The sequence below is a fragment of the Bos indicus x Bos taurus genome, chromosome 5 (assembly GCF_003369695.1).
Source record: "Bos indicus x Bos taurus breed Angus x Brahman F1 hybrid chromosome 5, Bos_hybrid_MaternalHap_v2.0, whole genome shotgun sequence".
Taxonomy (NCBI): Eukaryota; Metazoa; Chordata; class Mammalia; order Artiodactyla; family Bovidae; genus Bos; species Bos indicus x Bos taurus.
The window spans coordinates 54,990,118-55,013,681 of NC_040080.1; the positions used below are offsets into that span (position 1 = coordinate 54,990,118).

The window sequence follows — 23,564 nt, forward strand, 5'->3', positions numbered from 1 at the left end:
GTGCTTAATAAACAGCACCTGGCCCTCCTGCTTCCTAAATAAGTTAACTTTCTGTGAAGACAGCCTCAGCAGCCCAGCCCTCCTTTAACTCCTGAGTTCATATTTGCAATTCAGAACCTTCTATTTCCTGGGTTGATATGCGGTCATATTATCAGGACAGATTTATGAAAATAAACCTGCTAATGTCATTCCTCTGCCTACTGATTTCAATGACTTTTTGTTATTCTTAGAACAAAGCCATAAATCTTTAACAAGACTACAACAAGGTCTTGCCATATCTGGCAGCTTCGACAAGCTAAGCTCGTACCCACCTCAAGGCTTATCTTCCAACCTGCAAGGCTAAGCCTTATTCTTTCTTCAAATTCTGCTTACATGCCAATCCTCAGGAAACCTTTCCCTCACTGTCCCACTAGGGTGGTCTTCCACTGTGTCATATGTTCTTCCATATTTTGCAGATTTTAAGAAGTACAGTTTTCCACATTTTAACATATCGACTGAAATTGAGATATCTTACAATGAATGGCATCATACCACTATGTCAAAGTTTTTTTCTTTCTCTGAGGTATATAAGTAATGCTGTGTCTTTAAGTGATGAAATAGAAATATGACAGTATTGTTTTCCTCATGGTACTTAGGATAATTATAATTAAATAACCATTCATGGGATTTCTTTTTTTTTTTTTATTCGTGGGATTTCTGCTTTGTGTGTGTCTGCTATAGGACAGATAGGGACTCTGACTGGACCACCATATGGAAATCTTTCTTGCAGGTTACCATGCTGCAGAGGAAAATGTATTTCTTCATCCACCTGAAATATGCCACGTAAGGGCTATACTCAAAATGCTCCTTATACTGAAAAATGGCCCTGTACTTGGTATGTGAATGGGTTCCTGAGTCTCAGAATCAAGCAACAGCATGACACAGTTTTCAGAATTCAAGCAGTGTTGACATCTCTCTACCTAAAAACCAAACAGAGGAGGCAGGGCCCAACCATGGGAAAAAACTTCTCTTCACAAACCTGTCTGCACTGGACTCTGGCAGGTTCGCTTTGTGCAGAGATTGCCAGCTTGGATACTTTCCGCATGACATCATCCATTTCTGGGACCAACAACTTTCTTGATAAAATGGCCTAAAACACAAACGAGAAGACATACTCATTTCATGTTTTACTGCAACGGCCTCTTGTTTACTAAGCTGACCTGATGTTCAAGTAGCCTCAGGCAGTTTTCAAACATAATGAAAGTTATCTCCAAAAGAAAAAAAATATAAACTTAAAAAAAATGGTTATAATGGTCAATTTTATGAAATGTATAAGTAAAGTACCTGCCTTTGTACAGAATTCCCCAAAGTTTAATATAGAGTTCACATTCAAACATTTTGGTAAGTAGATATGTTAGCTTATAATTAATCAACCAAAAAATAATAATCTTTTTAAGAACTATCTACAGCTAATCAGAGCACTATGTTCCATATAATTCTACATATCTGACATGAGGCTCGTACACTGCACAACCCAACAATCTGGTGATGCCATACCTTCAGAAGACCAAATGCAGTGGCTTGTCTTGTAGTATCATAGATGTCCTCCTCAGCATATGCTAGTAGAACCTGAAGCTGCTTTTGAGTTATCTGGTACGACTTCACTTTCTTCACAAGTATGGTCACACACTGCAGGTCAACAACAGTGGGTTAACAGAGCATCTCATAGACCAGGATCCAGGGGAATCATAAGCACTCAATACAACAGCAATGTTTTTTCACACAGTATACTAACACTCTGGCCTTACCAAATTAATCTGGAAGAAATTTTGACCAAGACCATAAAGGATGATGAGGAAAATTCACTATGTTGCTAGTCCTGGTCCTGGCTTTTTCTAAGTGCAAGTGAAAACACCTCACCTTGAAACAGTTTACCACCAGGTGGAAGTTCTGGCCCCTGGCAGCCCCGAGTTTTGCATAGTCCTTCAGCAAAATAAAAAGGTGTTTTGTCAGCTGCTCTGCTTTTGTTTCTATTGATGGCAGGGGGAACCTCAAGATCCAGATCAGGCATTGCAAAGCACCTGTGATCACCTGAAAAACAAAAAACAGAAAAAGCCAATCAACTGATGAAGTGACCGAACTCAAGAATAAAGCACCCGAGGCTGTGTAGACTCTGGGCAATCAAGTTGAAGGAATGAAGTGCTCTGCCATTCTACTCAGGAAACACTATGTCCGAAGTGTAAGAATAAGATAAGGAAGTTTCCTCTTTCCTGACACGATGGAAGGTACAGCCCAAGCAAGTGAGAAAAGGTGCTCACTGACCACATTCTTAACCTACTATGTGTAAATGATTAGATGGGCTGGCCAATTTTAGCATTTTTTTTTTTTTTCCTGAAAATCACATTATAAATGCCTTTCCAATTTTCTAGAATGGTTCTTTCATGTAATCCATTCTTATTGAGCTTATATTATGTCACAAGACACTCTACAGAGTGTTAGAAATACGACAAAAAAAAGGATGCCATTCTGCCATTTAAAGAGTAGATAGCTGACTCAGAAATTAAGCATGAGAACTATGACCTATAATTTGATATAGTTATGTGGAGTGCCAAAGATATGAGAAATGTACTGGGATCAAGTGACTACAAAAGGATCCCTGAGCCTTCGAGATTATCTAGATCAGCTGGTTCACTTGGCTCAGCACTAGCCAATAGATGCCTACACTCTGATTGCTGGAATGGCCTTATTGGTCTGGATCAGATGAAGACAGAGGAAAGAGCTTGCTGCTGCTGCTAAGTCGCTTTAGTCGTGTCCGACTCTGTGCGACCCCAGAGACGGCAGCCCACCAGGCTCCCTAGTCCCTGGGATTCTCCAGGCATGAACACTGGAGTGGGCTGCCATTTCCCTCTCCAATGCATGAAAGTGAAAAGTGAAAGTGAAGTCGCTCAATCATGTCTGACTCCTAGCGATCCCATGGACTGCAGCCTACCAGGCTCCTCCGTCCATGGGATTTTCCAGGCAAGAGTACTGGAGTGGGGTGCCATTGCCTTCTCCAAGGAAAGAGCTTAGGAGTCAGAAAAACCAGGGCTTCAATCCCAGTTCTGCAGCTTATTACCTGTTTGACTGCAGAGATGTTCCTTTACCTCTTGGCACCTTTACTGTAAAACAGGCCATCTGACAAGGTTGGCAAGGTGTGGGCTTTGGAGTCTGACAGACTGGGGCTCATATCCTAGATCTGTCATAGGCGACGAGTCACTTAGCTAAAGGCCTGGATTTCTCATCTTTGAAGTAGAAGCATAAATAATATATGCTTCATGGGCTGTTATGAGGAATCATGGCAGTGAGCAGTAGTGACAAGGAGAAGATGATCACTGCCATGGGGACAGCACCACTTACCCTCACGAAGTTGTGAGGATCAAATGAAACAACTAATGTACCTAGAAGGGCTTTTTTTTTGGCCTCACTGAGTGGCATGCAGACCTTCCCAACCAGGGATTGAACCTGTGATCCTTGCATTGGAAGCACAGGGTCTTAACCACTGAACCACCAGGGAAGTGCCTTAGAAGGGCTTTTATAATTATTAAGGGCTCTCCATTATTATTAAATTGCTGTTAAGGGAGCAATTTAATGCAGGGAACAGAGGTGGTTCATGTTGTTATAAATGTCTTTAAAAACTCAATCACCCTGTGAAGCACAAGCCTAGAAACAAGTTTTAGGTATTCTGCACGACACAGGTCCTGTGAAGCAACAGATGCTCACCTTCACGTCCATGGAACCCAGGCAGTCTATGAGGAGAGACACAAAAGGATCCAACATTTCCAGGACATGTTCACTTGAAGACTTGACCTTGGAGGTCTTCAGACTAAGGTGCAACAGCTAGAAGTTTTAAAAACATACATCCTAAGAATGAGGTTAGGCATAAGAATAAGATTAGAATAAGGGCATAAGAATGAGGTTAAGGTGAAATGATTTTAAAAGACTAACGTGAAAAGTTAAGATGCTTCTATTTGAAATCATAAAAAGTGCAAAGAAAAGGGAACCACCTGGGAGAGTCTCAGTAAATGGAGAAGGTAGGAGCTCACCATGCAGCTGAGATTCGAAGTTCATTTACCAAGTGGTTATTGCCCAGCATCTACTTTGATTCTATGCACTGGCCCAGCATAAAGGATGTGTCAATAAACCAAGATGGGCAGGGTCCTTGCCCTGATGGATCTTGGCCAGGAAGACAGACTCTAGGGAATAATTCACTATAAAAGGAGGGTGCTTTGAGAGTTCTGTGGGGACCTGGGCAGAGGGAGGATAGATGGTGAGGTACTGGGGTGGGAAAAGTGTAGTGACTCGAGAGAACTGAAGGGAAGCCCTGCATCCAGCACGAGGCTGTGGCCCAAATGAAAGACAGGGCTCTCTCCTGGGAAAATGGGAGCCAATGAAGGATGAAAAAAATATATACAATAAAATGATCAAACTTGTGTTTTCAAAACCTCACCATCTTTTAAAAAAATTTAAGAGAAGTTCAGAGGTACAAACTCATAGGCAAAGCAACAGTGAAAGCACTGTAAATATTAGGTCAGAATCACTAATTCTGAGAAAGTTCTACCATCAAAATAAGTAATAAATAGTAAATGGACCAATGCACCTTAAAACGAATTCCGTAATTTATGGTAAAAAGCGTTTCCAGTGGAAATGAGCAGTACTGGAAACTCAGCAGAGGATTAAAAGGCACAGAATAACTGTGGGCCGCAAGTCTTACTTACGGTTAATTCTTACCCGAAGTCCAGACTCAATAAATATGTGCATGTTGGTTTTCTTGCTCACGACAGCTTTCTGTCCACCTCGAACTGGAGTTGGGGGGAGCAGAAGACAGCTCTGGGGTGGCAGGCGTGGATCTGGTGCAGGGGCTGCTGGATTTCTGTCAGTCAAATGGAATGAAAACCAGTGGAAACAAACACATTGAGATGCTGCATCCCCAGAAGCCACTGTGTCTCTTTCTGGTGAGGAGCATCCAGCACCAAATAACTGCTCTTGGCTGTGGGGTTTTTCTCCCTTAACCATGAGACACAGAAGGGATGATCAGGTTGCTAATCAAAGTTTCTAGAGCCCCAGAAGCAGAGGTCAGAGGGGTGAACGCACATCTAAGTTAAAATGAACAGCAAAAGGACGCTCCCTTTGATTTCTGAAAACAAATGCCAAGGAGTCTTTCTTAGAACACCCCAGAAGCAAAATCCAAAAGAAGTTTCACAAACAGGTATTTAAAAATCTTTGGAGGTCTAAGACTCTGTTTGGTCAGAACAAGAAGTATATATTTAAAATCTACCCTAACTTGGATTGAATAAATATCTAAAAAGTGGTGTCAGAGAAATGTTAAAATAATTGGTAACCTTCACAGATACTTCATTCAGCAGAAAAATCATCTTGTGTTGACATGTATCACTTGGAAGGACATCAGTCCAAACACAAAGTAGCACCATCTCACACCTCAGATAAATATACCCTTTTTTTTTTCTTTTACTAAAGCCAGTTATTAAATGAACCCACTTAAGATGCTGAGAACTGAATGGCTTATTTGAAGCAAGTACCTAAAGGATAGTTGTTTTTTGCAAACTTACTTTTCTTTCTGTGTTAACAGGGGGAGATTTTCGCTGACCAAACCATAACTAAGCAACAGAATGGATTCTGCTGTCATTTCCTGGTTTACAAGTAATCCTGATATGATTCGGCGTAAGGTTTCGTGAACTTTCCGGGCCAGTTTTAAACTTGTGGTATTTTGCAAGATCTAAAGGCAAACACAAATGCATGCTGAGGTGACAGAACTGCATTTTGATTTGTTATATATTTGTTTGATTTGTTTTATCTATTATTTTTAAAATATGTTTTTTCCTAATTAAAAAACAAACATTCGTAATAAAATTTCAAATATAAGTATAACATAAAATCAAATTTACCCATGACCTCAACACCAGAAATAATCACTACCATTAGTGTATGCCTCTGGAGTTTTTGAGCCTCCTCTGTATTCCCTTTGTTGTTGAGGTCTGGGCACAGGATTGGAGATAGGATGTGACACTTGGAAGATGCCAGCCTTCCAAGTGCATTAAATGGGGTGATTTACAGACAAGCACATATACATCAACACAACGCAGTCACTCCTCACAGGAAACCATGCTAATAAAGACATATGATGGCTAAGCCTCAGGGCTGGGATATTAGGTATTGGGCCAAATCAGAGGAACTTAATGGGAGCTTAGCACCATCACCCCAGGAAAACCCTCAGTGTGTCACAGCTAGTCCTCTGCACAGGACATGGTATTAGTAACTTTTATTACCTTGGAGGGACTTGATAATTTACATGGAAAGCATGTGTGCTTTGTCGATTCTTTCATCTTAAAAACATATCTAACATTCTTAGATTAGGCTCAGATAAGCTAAATGTATTTTAGGAACAATTAGGGAGTGAATCTAGCATCAAAGCAAGTGGAATTAGTTAATTTACGTCATTAGATAGGGTTTTTTGCTCTAGGTTTAGTATGTAAAACTGTAATAAAGTGAATTAATAATGCTTGTTGAATGTTCACCCCTGCAACAGGCACAGTGACCACTCCGAAGGCAGGTAAAGTACAGTCCCTGCCCAATAGGAGGCAGAATGAAAATGGAAAGAATGTGAGCTTTGAAATTACAGCTTCAGAAAGATCTGGCATGAAATCCTGGGTTTTCTACTTATTCATGTTTCTTTCTACCGTTTTGAGCCTGAATTTTCTCGTGTGTCAGATGGAAGTACTGTCAATCTCAGGGATGGCTGTGCAGATTAGAAGACATAATGAAGCACAGTGCTAAGAACACAGTGTATGTTCAATAAATGCAGTTCTCGTCCTCTTGGCAATCTGGGAGCAGCATCTCACGCCAAAGGCTATTCGCAGTTACTGATGGGACTCAGCTGTGTAATTCACCTATAATTCAATTTCTGTTGCCTTTCCTTCTGCATCTCATGGTTTACATCTGACTCCTGGATCAGAATGCCCATCGAAGGGCTGCCAGACACACAGTACTGGTGTTCTTAGTACTAAAGTGATTCATGATGCTCAAGGCTCTTTTCAAGAACTCAAGATACTGAAAGGTGGTGATTCCCTATATTACATTCAAGTCCTTACCTCTTTTAGTGGAAGGATAAGTTTTGTAACCTGATCTTTTCCTACAAACTTGCCCAAGATTTCATAAGAATCATAACTCTTGCTTCTTCGTGCCTCCATGACCTTGGAGAGGATCTGCTTTACTTCCTTCTCTTCAGCAACGGCACCAAACAACTCATGGTTAAAAATCTTTAAAAGAAAAAAGCTAAATGGTAATTATGTACACTCAAGCAAGATATGCCAACATAAGCAGTTTCTGCTTATGATTAATTTCTATTAGATTTCACTTTTTTCAATGTAGCTTAGAGACCAATTACAGAAACACTTCAAGGTTTATACCAATGGAAAACAAAAGAATACTACATAGATTTACATATATAACTATGTAATACACAAACAGGGACTTTTTTTGATTATTACCAAAAAGTAGCTTAATTTCCCTTTAAGAAAGTCTCATGATATTTGAAATTTAATTATCAAAATTAATGCATTTAAAAATGTAGTATCTAAACTTTTAATGTATAAACAAAAGATTGTGTGCCAAACTTAGTGTCTTTCTAACCCACCCTCCAAATTATTGTATTATCCAATTTTAAAAGTTGAGTGTTATTAATTTTTCACTATTATACATACAGTTCTGGTGAATATACATTTGTACAAACCCCAGATTACACCTGATTATACCAACTCAGGACCTACAGCAGGGCACCCATCTCATGTCACTTGAATCTTAGTTTTTTAAACCTCTGCCATCCTAAGAGGTGAGACAGTACATTATTTTCATGTTTATGTTTTATATTAATATATGTTTGTAGGCTATTACTGTGTCTTATTTTATGATATAATTTGTGTTCTTTGAACTCTTAAAAAAAAATCAGAATTCCTTTCTCTGAATCTTACCTCAATCATTATATCCAAACAAGAGTCCAAACTCCCGACTTGTAGCTTGTTGGTAAGGCCTTGCAGCAACATATAGACAGTGAAAGTTAGCACATGGACCTGAAGTGAGATGTATGAGAAGAGCACAGATGGTCAGGAACACCACAGTAGGAAGAACAAGATCAAGGAGGACTGCAAAGGGTACACTCTGATTATATATCTGTCAGCACTGCAGGAAGCTTTGCTAAACAACACATACTTATATCAGGGTCTAAAGTCCTTTAGCCAAATGGTCACTTTGTAGAAAAGATGCTCAGAAACACATCACATGCACAGGGTCTATCACTGTGACTAAATCAGGCCAATCATTTTTAAAGAACAGCATGCATGCTAATTTGCTTCAGTCATGTCTGACTCTTTGTGACCCTATGGAGCCCACTGGGCTCCTCTGTCCATGGGATTCTCCAGGCAAGAATACTGGAGTGGGTTGCCAGGCCCTCCTCCAGGGGATCTTCCTGACGCAGGGACTGAACCCCAGTCTCTAATGTCTCCTGCATTGGCAGGAGGGTTCTTTACTATTAGTGCCACCTGGGAAGTCCATAAAGAACGCACAAATCTTGAACTTTTAAAAACCAACCTCTGAATTAAGGAGCCTACATGAAAAAAACAAGTTTCTGCCCTAAACAGTGATCACACCTAGCATTCCTTAGAGCTTACTATGGGCTAGACACTGTATTACTTCTCACATGTACTATATCATTTATTCCTCACTCAATCTATGGTGTAGGAGAAATAGCACCAGCGCTTTCACTTGAGGAAGCTGAGACACAAAAAGGTCAAGCAACTTGCCCGAGGTTACAGGAACAGGAAGTGGTGAAGTCAGGATCTGAAAGCAGATGGTGCCAGAGTATACAACAGAGTATGTTCTCTACACTGCTTCAACTGCTGTAAGTTATCAAGGTAAACAGGTAATGACCATGTGCTAAGAAAATACACTTGGCTGTCAATATACAGATTGGATTTTAAAGGAATAATTTCATATATATGCCTTTAAAGGTACTTATGATCTTTAAGTACCTTTATATATTTAAAGTGTTTGCTGAAGACACTGGATGCATGGAACCACTACTGGGGAAGAACACCAGAGTGCAAGTACCACCAAACTTCCAGTGAGTTTACCCCTGTTTTCTATATGGCTATCCCCCAGCCAACATGGAAATCATGCTAGGATTCAGAGAAGTCTATGAGAAGTCCTGTGGCTTTAGGAATAGGAGAGAAAACTCAAGAATGTTCCAAGAGAATAAGGAAATCTATTTTGTTTTTCTTTTCTCCATTTCCTACACCCCAAGGATCCTGTGGTGGTGGTGGCAGTGGCCTAGACACAGGGGCTGCTGCAGCCACAACTCTGCAGGGAGACCTTCCTTTCCTTCAGTGGGACTGCAGTTTGGAAAGGGTGGGCCCACAAGCTGCTCGTCTCCTCTCCAACTTGCCACTGCCTAGCCTCTGTGTGGTTACAGTTGTGGGAAATGTGTGGCAAAGTAGGAGAAACAGTGCCAGCTTTGTAGCTGGAGATGTGAGACATGGAGAAATAAAGTGTTAACAAAGAATCAGAAGATATAAGGAACTAAGGAAACTTGAGAAGTGAAAAGAAAAATTACTGACATAAGAAAATTTACTGGATGGGTCCAACAGCGGGATGGAGATTAAAGAGGAAGGAGTCAGTGAACTTGAATATGAATCAACAGAAATTATGTAATCTAAACAGGAAGGAAGAAGACTGAAAAATAAACGTGAGCCGCGCATCAGGGGTGGGTGCTGCTGCGGCCTAGTCGCTGCAGTTGCGTCCAACTCTGCGTGACCCACGGAATGCAGCCTGCCGGCTCCTCTGTTCATGGAGATTCTCAGGCAAGAGTCCTGGAGTGGACTGCCATGCCCTCCTCCAGGGGATCTTCCTGACCCAGGGATCGAATCTGGGTCTCCTGCATTGCAGGCAGAGTCTTTATCACTCAGCCACCAGGGAAGCCCCCAGGGATGGATGCGACCCTTCAAAAGTCTAATATACAGTTCACTGAAGTCCCAGAAGACGAGAAAGAGTGCAGTACAGAAAAGTATTTGAAGAAATAACAGCTGAAAAGTTTCCAAAGTGACCAAGAAGCTCAACAAACCTCAAACAGGGTAAAACCAAAGAAATCTGTGCTCATAATCCAACTGCTGAAAAAGTCTTTAAAGCTGCCAGAGAAAAATAACGTGTTACTCAGAGGGGAAGAACTATTTATCAGAAAGGCCAGAAGAAGTGGCATGACATTTTTACAGTGCTGAAAGGAAAAGAAATAACTGTCAATGCAGAAGTATACGTCCTTCAGGAAGAAGGTGAAACAAAGACAGGCACAAGGGAAAGAAAACAAAGAGGGTCTGTCGCCACCACACGTGCTCTACATGCTTGCCTAGACCGAAGGGAAATGATACCAGGAAGAAATCTGGAAATTCAGAAATGAAGAAAAAGCAGTAGAAACGATAAGTGTCTGAGGATTAAAAGCAAAACTCTGCGCTGCACTCGCCGTATGCAGTGGCCCACACTCTAGTCTGCGGAGCATGCCTCTCTCTGAATCTGAGTAAGTCTACTTCTTACCTATCAAAACAAAACAAAGCAAAACAGCTCTAACACTGCCCGATAAGTTTTCAACATATGGTGAAGTAATACATAAACAACTATTAAACAAAGGAAGGGTGAAGGGATCTGTATTTTTACATTCCACTTGAAGTAGTAAAATATTGATTCTAAACAGATTATTAAAAATTAAGTATGGTTATGGTAACCTAGAGCAACCACTCTACCAGGAGTCTTGGCTGGTTACTTCAGAAAAACAAGCTGTAGTGTTTCTCAAACTTTCAATCACTTGGGATCTTTAAAAAGGCAGATTGCGTAGGTCAGGGCTAAGGGCCTGACTATTCTCCTAACAAGTTCCCAGGTGCTGCTGATGCCATGTGTCCAAGGCCCACATTTGGGAGCAGCAAGACAGCCAGGTAACTACTCAAAGAGCTCTGCATTCCACCTGGTGCTCTTACTAACTTTACAACATATGTTTCAACTCAAAACAAATTTATATTGTTCACATTTGTGGCAATACAGTCAACAAGAATTTTATTAAGAACTCACAGAGTACAAAACCTGATCAAGTGATTTGAGAGAAAATCACAGATTCTTCCAAAAAATAAAAAGGCTTTTTAAAAACTAGATTTTTTAAAAATATGGATTAGAAATTTTTAAATATTTTTGTTTGCACTTAGTAGATTAACTTTGCAAAAGATAGACCCAAAGTACCATGACTTAAGTGTTTAAAATGCAACTATGTGAACTCCAACCCAATTTTAATATAAAATGCATGATGCAATTTACCTGATAGCCACGCACAAGCGTAGTCTGTAATTCTTTTAAAATATATTGTAGATAATGCACACCCAGATCCTCTATTATTTTTGCGAGGGTACTACGTGCAATGTCTCTGATTTCCTGTGCTCTGTTCTTGAGGAGGGCACACACTTTCAGCAAAATACTAGAACATGAGTTGAAAATCTAATTAGCAGAAACAAATAAAAATACAAATATTCTTTTGTTTCTTAATTACTCATAATCCAAATTATTCCAGTTAGGATTCTGAATTATAGCAAACTGTGACAGTGCTTCTAACAAAAAAGAAGAACCAATTTCTGATTTGTCACATAACATACCTTGGCAGATTAGTTTCCATAACTTCTCTTGGAAGGGATTGCATTAGTTTAACCATGGCAAAAGCTAAAGGAACTCGAACTACTTCCTCATCATTCACAACCTTCGATTTTATGAGTTTGTGTTCTTCGTCTCTTTTAGTCTGTAAGAAAATAAATAAATAAACTGAAACAAAAATAAATGCATTAGGGACCTACCAACACTACAACCTTGCAGCTGAAAAATTATCTACCGGTATCAAAATGATCATGAAGAAGGATCATTACTCCCTTAGCTGCAGGAGAGGAATCTGAAGATGAGGAGATAAGAGAAGGAAAGTGAAATGTGAAATGTAGAAAAAAAGAAAATCCAAAAGCTGATGTCAACCCATGCAGTTAGGAGCCTCAGTCTGATAAGGCCCCACAGACACCTGAGTTCAAAAAGACCTGCTGGGTCCCAGACAGAATGATTACCGTAGATGCCAGGCATTTATGGAGCCTGGGCAGGATGTCCCCAGTTATGGTTCCTTGGATATTTTTAATTGTTCTCTCCAATTCTTCTTTATTCCGAGGAAGGAAGGAGATGGACTTTGTGATACACTCAGATTCCTTAGCCGCTGTCCCTTCATGATCAGCTGGGTCAGGGTTTTCTGGCTCTTCATTCTTGTCCAACAAAGTCTTATTACATTCATCCTCCTTCTCGTCCTCATCCATATGCTCTAATTCCATGGCTTCGTGCTCTGGCAACTCAATCACTTCTGTGGTATCTATGTTTAGTAAACAACAAAAGTCAACTTAAATAAAGAAACAACAGAGTTGTGTTAAGTAGTCTTTCCTACCAACATCTAATAAAAAAAAAATCACCAACTACAAGGGCACGATAAAGACTGAGGAAACAGAAGTAAATGAGAGTGTTATGGCTCTTCACTTTCTTATAATTTAGTCTAATGAGGAATAGAGACAAGTAAACTGATAATTATAAAAAAAGTGGAATAGCAAGTACAGGGTACTTGAGGAACACATGGGGAGGCTGGGAAAAAGGAGGTTTCTAAAGCTTCCAAAGTACTGTGGTTCAGTTCAGTTCAGTGGCTCAGTTGTATCCAACTCTTTGCCACCCCATGGACTGCAGCATACCAGGATTCCCTGTCCAGCACCAACTTCCAGAGCTTACTCAAACACATGTCCATTGAATCGGTGATGCCATCCAACCATCTCATCCTCTATCATCCCCTTCTCCTCCCACCTTCCATCTTTCCCAGCATCAGGGTCTTTTCAAATGAGTCACTTCTTTACATCAGGTGGCCAAAGGACTGGAGTTTCAGCTTCAGCATCAGTCCTTCCAATGAATATTCAGGATTGATTTCCTTTAGGATGGACTGGTTGGATGTCCTTGCAGTCCAAGGGACTCTCAAGAGTCTTCTCCAACACCACAGTTCAAAAGCATCCATTCTTCAGTGCTCAGCTTTCTTTATAGTCCAACTCTCACATCCATACGTGACTACTGGAAAAACCATAGCTTTGACTAGACGGACCTTTGTTGGTAAAGTAATGTCTTTGCTTTTTAATATGCTGTCTAGGTTGATCATAGCTTTTCTTCCAAGAAGAAAGCATCTTTTAATTTCATGGCTGCAGTCACCATCTGCAGTGATTTTGGAGCCCTGCAAAATAAAGTCTGTCAGTGTTTCCCCATCTACTTGCCATGAAGTGATGGGACCAGATGCCATGATCTTAGTTTTCTGATGTTGAATTTTAAGCCAACTTTTTCACTCTCCTTTTTCACTTTCATCAAAAGGCTCTTTAGTTCCTCTTTGCTTTTGCCCTAAGGATGGTGTCATCTGCATATCTGAGGTTATTGATATTTCTCCTGGCAATCTTGATTCCAGCTTGTGCTTGCTTCATCCAGCCCAGCATTTTGCATGATGTACTCTGCATGTACGTTAAATAAACAGGGTGACAATATATAGCTTTGACGTATTCGTTTTCCGATTTGGAACTAGTCTGTTGTTCCATGTCCAGTTCTAACTGTTGCTTCTTGACCTGCATACAGATTTCTCAGGAGGCTGGTCAGGTGGTCTGGTATTCCCATCTCTTGAAGAATTTTCCACAGTTTGTTGTGATCTACACAGTCAAAGGCTTTGGTGTAATCCATAAAGCAGAAGTAGATGTTTTTCTGAACTCTCTTACTTACTTTTTCGATGATCCAACAGATGTTGGCAAAAACCTACATTCCTGAGCATGAAAATCATAATGGCAGCCAATAGGGCTCATGCAGAAACGTCCCTTATTACAGGATTCAAACTGGGCAGTGTGGTGGGGCAAATCCAGACCTGTCTCTGCTAACAAGCCATGACTACAGTCCATTAATTGAACTCTTGTGAGCTCTGGATTCTTCACCAGTAAACTGGAGATGGTTTACTTGCAAGGCTATTATAAGTATTAAATGTGATAAAGTCTCATTTCTGACACTTCACTGACCTTAATAAATGACAGCTATCCATTAGTCTTTGTTTTGTTTATGTGCTGTGCAGCTTTAGGAAAGTTACTTTACATCTGAAATCTCAATTTCTCATATAAAAAATATGGAGTAACTAACACCTAAGGTTCTAGTAAGATTCTTATGAAGACAAATGAGAATTTCTGTGTAAATAACCCATAGCTCAGATTTTTGCCCTGTACATTTTACACTGGACTTCTCTATTGTTAAACAAGTTTTCAGAATAATATTCAAACTATTCATTTTAACTTCTTCCTGACTCATTCACTGGTCACTGCTACAAGAGCAGAAAAAGGGGAGTTAAGCTGAATTTTGTCATCTTTAATTCATAATAATAAATAACAGAAGAACAGGAAGGAAATTTGGTTTAAGAAAGTTTAAAAAACTTACCCTCTTCATTCTGAAGTTTTCTCATTTGTTCTTCAAGAGTTTTGTGGTCAAAGTGGAATGCTTCTAACACTATCACTAGCAAACTGTTAAAAAAAATTTCATAGAAACATTCATTTGATTAATTAGTATCATTTGACTCTTAAAAGGAAAGTTAGACTTATAAAAATTGAAATTACTTTTTCCTATTTTAGGTAATTTTTTACTTTAACAAATCTTAGTATCACCTCATTGATACAAATTAAAAGTAATTTGGGATTATAGAAAGGTTATTTCAGAAAAGAATCCAAATTTTACATTTCAAAAACAAAACAAAAATAAGAAGTTTGGCCATACCTGACACCCAACTTTTGATTGATCTGTCCCGCCTGTAAGACATGAATGAAATGTTTCAAGTAGTACACGTATGCTGACCAAGAGAGATGTTTGCAAACAGCTCCAATAACTTCTGTGGCAGCAATGGTTATATTTTCATGCTGTAAAACAAATCAAGAGCATCAGTAAAAATAAGTATTTGCAAATAAAATACACATACACAGCTAACTTGGTACAATAAAAATCTTAGACAGCAGGTGATCAGAAATTATAGAAAGGAAAGAATGCCCAAACTATGTTAAATAGTTTTCCTCTAGTTCTGGAAAAGCTTCTGTCAATTTCAAATGATATCTTCCTTTCATTAAAGGCTTTAACACATTTTAGACTCTATTTCACTCAGACCTCCTTTATAGGTTCAACCCTACAACTGTGAAGTAAATTCAAGGTATAAAAGTTGATAAATGTCAAAGTTAACTATAGATTGCACTGTTGAGCACTCATAAGAACAATGCTTTGGAGACAACTCTTTCAGATCTCATGAAGAAGAGAAGCTAGATTTACTCTCATACCTTAATGAGGAAAGTAGAGAAAAATATATGAAACAGTTTTCAGACTTTGGACATCAGTGTAGGATAGTGACCCCTGAGAGAAAGAAAACAAATGAAAAAAGCCTTATAACTACCCTCAGTTGATTGTGTGGGGATAACTGTCAGGCCATAGCACAGGAGAAGAAACCCCAAGAGAGACCTGTATTTCTTTGAGTTAAGGGGTCAGAGTTGAGGCTGTGGAGCTAAAGTCCATAGGGCAGAGTACCAGAGAGAAGAGTTCAGAGAGAAAAGCTGCCCAGAGAAAGAGCCCCTTAAGCTTCAGCTGAGAATTGACCAGTATACTCTGAATAAGGAAGAGATGAGAAGAGAATTACCAAAAAGGAAAAGATGCAACAATCATCAAAGACCATACAGGGATGAGAATAGTTCATGTTCCTCTCAGCCAGAGAGAAAAACCTCATGATACACGGAGTACTGGGTATTCAGGTACTCAGAAGGTTAGTACCTCAGTGGTAGGTTCAAATGAGCATCACACTAAGAGCTACTCGTGCCTAACAGAGCTTAAAAGTGAGCCTCAAAAGGACCAGACTACTTACAAGTAGCCTAAATGCATCTGAAAACAATTCTCAGAAATACTTAAAGAAATACAAAAATACCCAGCACATAGCAAAGTCAAATTTATGATGTCTGGCATCTGATAAATAATTACCAGGCATACAAAGAAGCTGAAAAATAAATCTAATAAGAAGAAAAATCAAACAACAGAAGCATAGAAATGACACAGATGACACAGCCCTGAAAACAACTGATATAACTGTATTGCATGATTAAGAAGGGAGAGGAAAGCACGAGCATGTTATGGGGACACATGCGAGGCATAAAAAAGGCCCAAATTGAACCACAGAGATGGAAAAGACAATTCTGAGGGAAGATATACTGGATGGGATTAACAATAGATTACACATGACAGAAGGAAACACTAGTGAATGTGAAGACACAGTAGTAGAAAAATGAAACCAAATGAAACCCAGAAGGAAATTAAAAAGCCTCAGTGAGTTATGGGCATGGGACAATTTGGAATAGCCTAATATATGATGTAATCTCCAAAGACAAGAAGCTACTGCTGCTGCTAAGTCATTTCAGTCGTGTCCGACTCTGTGTGACCCCATAGACGGCAGCCCACCAGGCTCCCTAGTCCCTGGATTCTCCAGGCAAGAACACTGGAGTGGGCTGCCATTGTCTTCTCCAATGCATGAAAGTGAAAAGTGAAAGTGAAGTCGCTCAGTCATGTCTGACTCTTAGCAACCCCATGGACTGCAGCCTACCAGGTTCCTTTGTCCATGGGATTTTCCAGGCAAGAGTACTGGAGTGGGGTGCCATTGCCTTCTCCGAAAGGCAAGAAGGGGAACCAAAAATATCTTTGAAAAAGTAATGGCAAAAAATTCAAAGTCTGACAACGACTACAAATCTATAGATCCAAGAAGCTCAACAAACTCCAGGCACAAAACAGTAAGGCACTAAGGCACCTGATAACCAAATGGCTTAAAACTAGTAATAAAGAGAAAAATGGGTGGGGGGTGGAGGGGGAAAGATATGCTCCACTCAGAACAAAGGATAACTTCTTTTGGAAACAGTATAAACGAGAAGTCAGTTCAAAGTATTCTTAAAGTTATTAGGGAAAAAAATCCAAAACCTGTCAAACTAGAATTCCATACCTAGAAACACTATCTTTCAAAAACAAAGATGAGAAAAGACAAACAAGAGCTGAAAGAATTCATTACCAGTAGACCTGCACTACAAAAAATTTCAAGAAAGTCTTCCTATCAGTAGTAAAATGATACAGGGTGATTATCTGGACCCACACAAAGGAATGAAGAACACTCGGAATTAAAAACATGGAAACAAATACAAAAGATCCTTTCTTTAGTTTTAAAGATCTCTTCGAAAGATAACTGATGGTTTGAAGCAAAAACAACAGTGTATTATGTGGTCTAAAGCTAACATACAGGTAAAACTTATGAAACAAACAACAGCACGAAGATAACTAACAGGCCAAAAGAAGTAAAATAAAATCACTAAAAAAATATCCAGTTAATCCAACAGAAGAAGAAAAGGAGGAAAGAGAGGAAAAAATGGGACAAATAAAAAATAACAAGATCATAGATTTAAACACAACCATATTAATAATCATTAAATGCAAATGGTCTAAAACTAATCAAAACGCAGAGACACTCTGATTAAAAATGCAAGATACAGCTATATATACTACCTATAAGAAACCAACTTTAAAAGTAAAAGTAAAAATCACAAATAGGTTAAAAACAATAGAAAGGTATACCAAACCAATACCAACCAAAGCTAAAACAGTTTATTTTTTCTACCTACACCTCCTTCCTGTTTTACTGCCCTCTATCTCTGAGGTGCTTACCGGCTCCTTAAACTGGAATTTAGGGACTCATTCTTTTACCTACTTAGGAAATTAAAAAAAAATTCTTTAAACATCCTGAAAATACAGAAGAAACCTATCCTTGAACAAAATCATAAAATCAAGTCATAAATCCTGCTATTAGGTCAATTAGACTTAAATATTCATTAAGTCTTTACCATGTGCAGGCACTGTTCTTAGGCACTGTGTCAGCTGCTCAGTTGTGTCCGAATCTTTGTGATCCCATGGACTGTAGCCTGCCCGGCTCCTCTGTCCATGGAATTCTCCAGGCAAGAATATTGGAGTAGGTTGCCATCTCCTTCTCCAGGGGATCTTCCTGACCTGGTTCTCCTGCATTGCAGGCGGATGCTTTACTGTCTGAGCTACTAGGGAAACCCATTCTTAGGCATACGTAGTATAAATCTGAAGACATTCTGAGTTCAAATATAGGTTCTGACTGTATGTTTCTGAGAAAGTTATATAACCTCACTTATTCTCAATTTATTCTCCTATAAAATAGTGGTAACAGTCCCTACCCCCATAGGGTTGAGTTGCTGTGAGGATTAAATCAGAATTGTGCCTGTATCTGGTATAGTGCTGAAGAAAGGCAGCTATTGTTTTATTTCATTTCTTATGAGCCATTTGGGAAAATAATGAGAATTAAGGCCTATGATACAAAAATAAAAGTATGACATCTTGGTGATGTGATCATTTCTGTGAAAGGAAATATTCTGTGGTTAGCCTTTGTGAGCTAATAATAGTGAACATAAAATAATAGCCACCGTTTTTAGAGCATGTGCCTGGCACAATTTTAAGGGCTTTTATAAGATCTATTTTTTAAAGAACTATTTTAAGTCTCTTAATTATGGTGAACAACATCAGTATGGATGCCACCAGCCCCACCTACACTTTGCAGAAGCTCTGTCACGGTACAGGGAAAACTTTACTGGCTTCTACAGCTAACGCCCTACCTTGAGCATTTTCTCATCAAAAACTGGTGCCATAGCATAAGGCATGATGTAATTCTGAAGAGATTTAGAAGACAGCACGACTTTGCCTTCCATTAGTTGTTTTGCCAGTTTCTTCAAGGCTCTTGCTCTTCTGTGGATCTATGAGTTAGATAAAATATAAATTAGTTACTGAATGAGCTCACCAACAATCAGCTCTATTTCAGTATCATATTCCTCTTTGAAAAAAAGATTAAAAGAGTGAAATACAGTCCATGTGTTACATGAGCAAACACCTGTGCCTTGATTTGTTTCCAGAGACATAATGCATAGCATTTCTTTACCAATGAATCCTAGAGCATTTAAACTTCTTAGCAAATGGCAGGGAAAGGTGACACTATTATTATGGCTTGTGATACCACCAAGCAAACAAGCATGTCCTATGCAAATCTGATGACCACAAAGACCAAGAAATGAGAAGCTCAAAACTTTCTGGAAAATTAAAATATATCTTTTAAAATGAGAACCGTTGAAATGTTTGTTTCAAAGACAAGGGGGAAAAAAAACCAGAATTGTCTTCTACCTGAATGTGCTTCATATTCTCAAAGAAGTCCATTTCTGGATCATGGCAATCAGTAAGCTGAACCAAGTCTTCAAATTCTGGTTGATTTGGAAAGGTTTGAATTAAACAGGAAAGCAGTGTGGTATAATCCTGTTGAATAGTCTGCAAATATCAAGTTAAGAAAAAAATTTTTTTTTTAAGAATTTGATTAAATAATACAAAGAAACACCAAAGAGTCATTAAATTTTTTTAAAAAGTTAAAACATTCCCAATGTAAAAACAAACTACATAAAATCAGAAATGATTGCTCTCTTCTCCGTTCCCACTCCCGTTAAAAGTCTGGTGAGTATTTATACAATCAGCTATTTTAATTAAGTGTACTAAGGTTGACTGCTTTTCCACAAATTATAGCAGAAGTGCAGGAAAACAAACAAAAACCCCACAGATAACAAGTACTTAATTGCAAACCTCAATACCTCTGTCTGGCTCTTCAATCCTTTCCTCAGTTTCTCCAGCAGAGAACGATGAATGATTTCTCTATATTCTTTCTCTGTGACATTCAAAGCAGCAAGCTTTTTGATGATACTCATCAAGCACATGCTTGCATTATCACTTAAAGACATGTCTCCTAACTGGACACAGGAAAAAGCCCAAATTATACTGTGCAATACCTGTGATATGGACTATTATTTCCCAATGAAAGAGCTTATAACATTTAGCCACTCTTCTGTATAAAACTCTCTACTAAGAAATGTCCCACAGGCCACTTCACACTTAACGAAGAACAAATACAGGGGTGTGAGGAACACAGTAAGTGACTTGGAAAAATTATGCTTACTGAGAAGGGCTGGTTATTTGAGAAAATATTATGGTATGTACTTTTGTAAAATTACTGATTTTGTCTTTTGAAATTTGGTATTTTATACATCATGGGTTGTTTTTCTCCCCCCGCCCCCCACTTTTAATTGAAATATGAGATACAGTTTTTAATTAGCTTTATTTCTCAAAGCAAAGAGAATAAAAGGTTCCCTAAAGCCAGTTTCAATATTCAAAATCAGCCGTTCACTTAGAATGACAGAGTAGGCTGGTATAATTCTGGTTAGCTGCTCCAGAGCTCCTTGTTTATAAAGAAGGTAGGTTTAAGTGTAGAAAAATATTCTCAACTACGCTAACCAGGCAGTGATTCAGAATCCCTTATGTTGAACTCTGATATATGAAGAATGAGCCCCAAATGGGGAGATTACTTTTTCCTCTATTACTTAATCCTTAATATTTGACAAATAACTGTAAAATACACCCAAAGATTACTGATACCACTACATAGTTAACTATTAAGCAAGGGTTTCATTTTCCCTATTTTTGAAATTTAATTCATTTTAGCAACATGGCACTTAATATATAGCTCCAAACCTTTTTATTTCTACTGTATCAATAAAAGAGGGAAACTGTGAAATAATATAGCTATTTAACTTAAAAAAATTGATATTTAACTGACACACTATGAAATTTATCCTTTTAAGTTGTATAATTCATGGTTTTCAGTATATTCCAAAGGTTTTATAACCATGACCACTAGCTAATTATAGAAAATTTTTACCATCCCCAAAGGAAATCTTGTACCCATTATAATATAATCACTCATTCCTCATTTCTTTCTCCCCTCACAGCTCCTGATAACCACTAATTTATTTTCTGTCTTTGTGAATTTTCCCATTCTAATACACAGCTTTGACTTTTCAAAGTGCTTCCACATACATTATTTTTTTCAAAATATCTGCCTTTCATATCATAACAGTATGGTCTTTGCTAAACTAAATATTGTGCAACTAAAAGAAATTTTATACTAAAAATCCCATCCCCCTCAAAAACCAAATTAAGAAATTAGGTTATACGGCTGTACTGTCAAAACAATAAAAAATAATCCATAAATTTTTACTATAAAAAACCTACCTCCATGTTATAGAAACAATTATGCATAACTGGGATTAGGTAGTTCATGTCTACAGTTTGCATCTCTTTAATGTAAGAGGTAATGGTCTGGAACGCCGAGAAGCGAACATCAAAGTTGATATCATCAAGATGTCTTTGATCAAAGGCGTTAAGCTACAAGAAATGCCAGTGAAACCATATAAATGAAGGTATATAAATCTTAAATAAGGAAAACAGTAATAGTTTTGAAGCAAAAAAGACTTAAGATTTTCTTTCTTACCTTGACAACATCAGTAATATATGTTAATCCACTCTCAAAATCAGAAAGGGTCTAAAAGGAATGAAAGCAGTGTATTATTAGTGAATACAACCTTAACTTTTCTGCTCCCGTCCTCTTTGATTCCCTGCCTGCACTCAAAAATACATGGAAACATCATATTGGCACCAAGAAAGCTGCTAGTATACATTCCATGTCATAGTGATCTTTTGAAAAAGGAGTGATTTAGGATAAAAATGAGTATTACAGACCTGGAAAACTGTACAAAGTAACTGTCTTGACAACTTGTTCTTAATAACTGAGAAGAGTTTTGCTAGAGGTTTGAGGAAGCTTGTAGGCTCCAGACAATGTTTCAACAGGTTTTGTACTGTCACCAGAATGTCAATTTCTGTATCCTTAAGAAATAATAACATTGAGAGAAATCATATTTCAGTAATTCAGAAAACTGGTCATGTTGTTTTTAATATATTACAGCACAGAAAACAAATAAACATGTGTAACAAGTAGTAGTAATCAGAAAAGTTATTTTATGGTCTTTTAAAGTTCTTAACATTTTAACTTGATCAAAACCCCATAATAGTGCCCATCAACAGTTTCTTCCTTTAGTTCTAATAGAAAATATACATGGTTTTAAATCATAATTTCTTCTATTTTCTAGTCAAAAAAGAAACAAAGAAAATGAACTTGCTGACAAAAAACACACACTTTCAGTTGTGCAGAAATGCGTGGTCTTCTAAAGCTCAATTACTACATGCTAAGAGTCGTTTAGTGTAACTACTAAGGCTTTATAAATGAGTGTTAGAAATGGGGAGACTCTTTTAAAAAATAAAGTCTAAACTAGGGTTTGAAAATCATACCAGAGACTCTCAGCAATGTGTGAATATATGTGAATATGAAACCAGTTTGACTTTTCATTCAGTTTGCCATTTATATTTAAGATCACTATCATTCACGTTTAAGATCAATGCACACCTCAGGTTCCAGATTTGTTACTGATCAAAGCCGGGGGAGGGGGGGGGAACCCTGAAACAAATAAGAAGCTAAACAAAGGAAAACAAAGAGGTGAGACTTTTACTGTAATAGTAGATGATGAAGTCTTCACTTTCTTATCTGCCCTCATTCCTTTCTGTCCCAATTTTTCTCCCCTGTTTTCAGTTTTATATTTCTTTATGAAGTCTTCTCACAAATACTCTGAGACAAATATGTCACAGACTCTAACCAATAAAATTATTTTTCACAAATAAACCTAATAATAAACTGTCACTTCAAAGATAAATAACTGCTGTGAATTCATACCTGAGCAACACTGCCACGGTAGAGGAATGGCAGGAGCAGTGTAATGAGCAGAGAACTTTGTTCTTTTTCTTTCACAAACTTGCTGATCCTGGACAAGGAAAAACAAATGGGATAGGTAAGGAAGATATGTAAGATAGGAATATTTCCCAAGAAGTTAAACTTTTTGTAGAAAAACATCAGCGAGGAAAGACCCAGGTAGCTTGTAACTATGTGAACATGTGTAAAAAGTTTAATTCAGTTTCTGAACAGTGCCCACTCTCCTTCCATCTTCAGGTTGGTGGCTACTGTTCCATTGTTCTTGTGACATCTGATTGTGTGCTGTTGCTGCTAAGTCGCTTCAGTCGTGTCCGACTCTGTGCGACCCCATAGACGGCCTCCCACCAGGCTCCCCCGTCCCGGGATTCTCCAGGCAAGAACACTGGAGTGGGTTGCCATTGCTTTCTCCAATGCATGAAAGTGAAAAGTGAAAGTGAAGTCGCTCAGTTGTGTCCGACTTTTAGCGACTCCAGGGACTGCAGGCTCCTCTGTCCATGGGATTTTCCAGGCAAGAGTACTGGAGTGGGATGCCATTGCCTTCTCCGGATTGTGCATTGGTAATCGCTTATTTTGCAAGGAAATAACATTTTTAAGTGTCGAGATTCGTTTTAGGCTTTATATATATTTCAACTTAACTTCCACAAAAGCCATATAATATAGG

The 23,564-nt window shown here is 38.5% G+C and overlaps 1 protein-coding gene across 1 annotated transcript in view; it reads right to left on the minus strand.

The window, feature by feature from the left end:
• The window catches only part of UTP20 (UTP20, small subunit processome component), an 87,524-nt gene that overhangs the window by 11,862 nt on the left and 52,098 nt on the right, over positions 1-23,564 (minus strand). The window contains exons 32-51 of the mRNA XM_027542011.1: positions 22,868-22,955; positions 21,823-21,966; positions 21,575-21,625; positions 21,316-21,468; positions 19,842-19,997; positions 19,387-19,527; positions 18,828-18,965; positions 14,905-15,044; positions 14,572-14,654; positions 12,162-12,454; positions 11,712-11,851; positions 11,380-11,536; positions 8,004-8,102; positions 7,125-7,292; positions 5,586-5,752; positions 4,747-4,888; positions 3,739-3,855; positions 1,900-2,070; positions 1,537-1,668; positions 1,019-1,129 (exon numbers count right to left, since the gene is read on the minus strand). Of these exons, the coding sequence (XP_027397812.1) occupies positions 1,019-1,129; positions 1,537-1,668; positions 1,900-2,070; positions 3,739-3,855; positions 4,747-4,888; positions 5,586-5,752; positions 7,125-7,292; positions 8,004-8,102; positions 11,380-11,536; positions 11,712-11,851; positions 12,162-12,454; positions 14,572-14,654; positions 14,905-15,044; positions 18,828-18,965; positions 19,387-19,527; positions 19,842-19,997; positions 21,316-21,468; positions 21,575-21,625; positions 21,823-21,966; positions 22,868-22,955 (2,791 nt within the window). The remainder of the gene's footprint in view (positions 1-1,018; positions 1,130-1,536; positions 1,669-1,899; positions 2,071-3,738; positions 3,856-4,746; positions 4,889-5,585; positions 5,753-7,124; positions 7,293-8,003; positions 8,103-11,379; positions 11,537-11,711; positions 11,852-12,161; positions 12,455-14,571; positions 14,655-14,904; positions 15,045-18,827; positions 18,966-19,386; positions 19,528-19,841; positions 19,998-21,315; positions 21,469-21,574; positions 21,626-21,822; positions 21,967-22,867; positions 22,956-23,564) is intronic.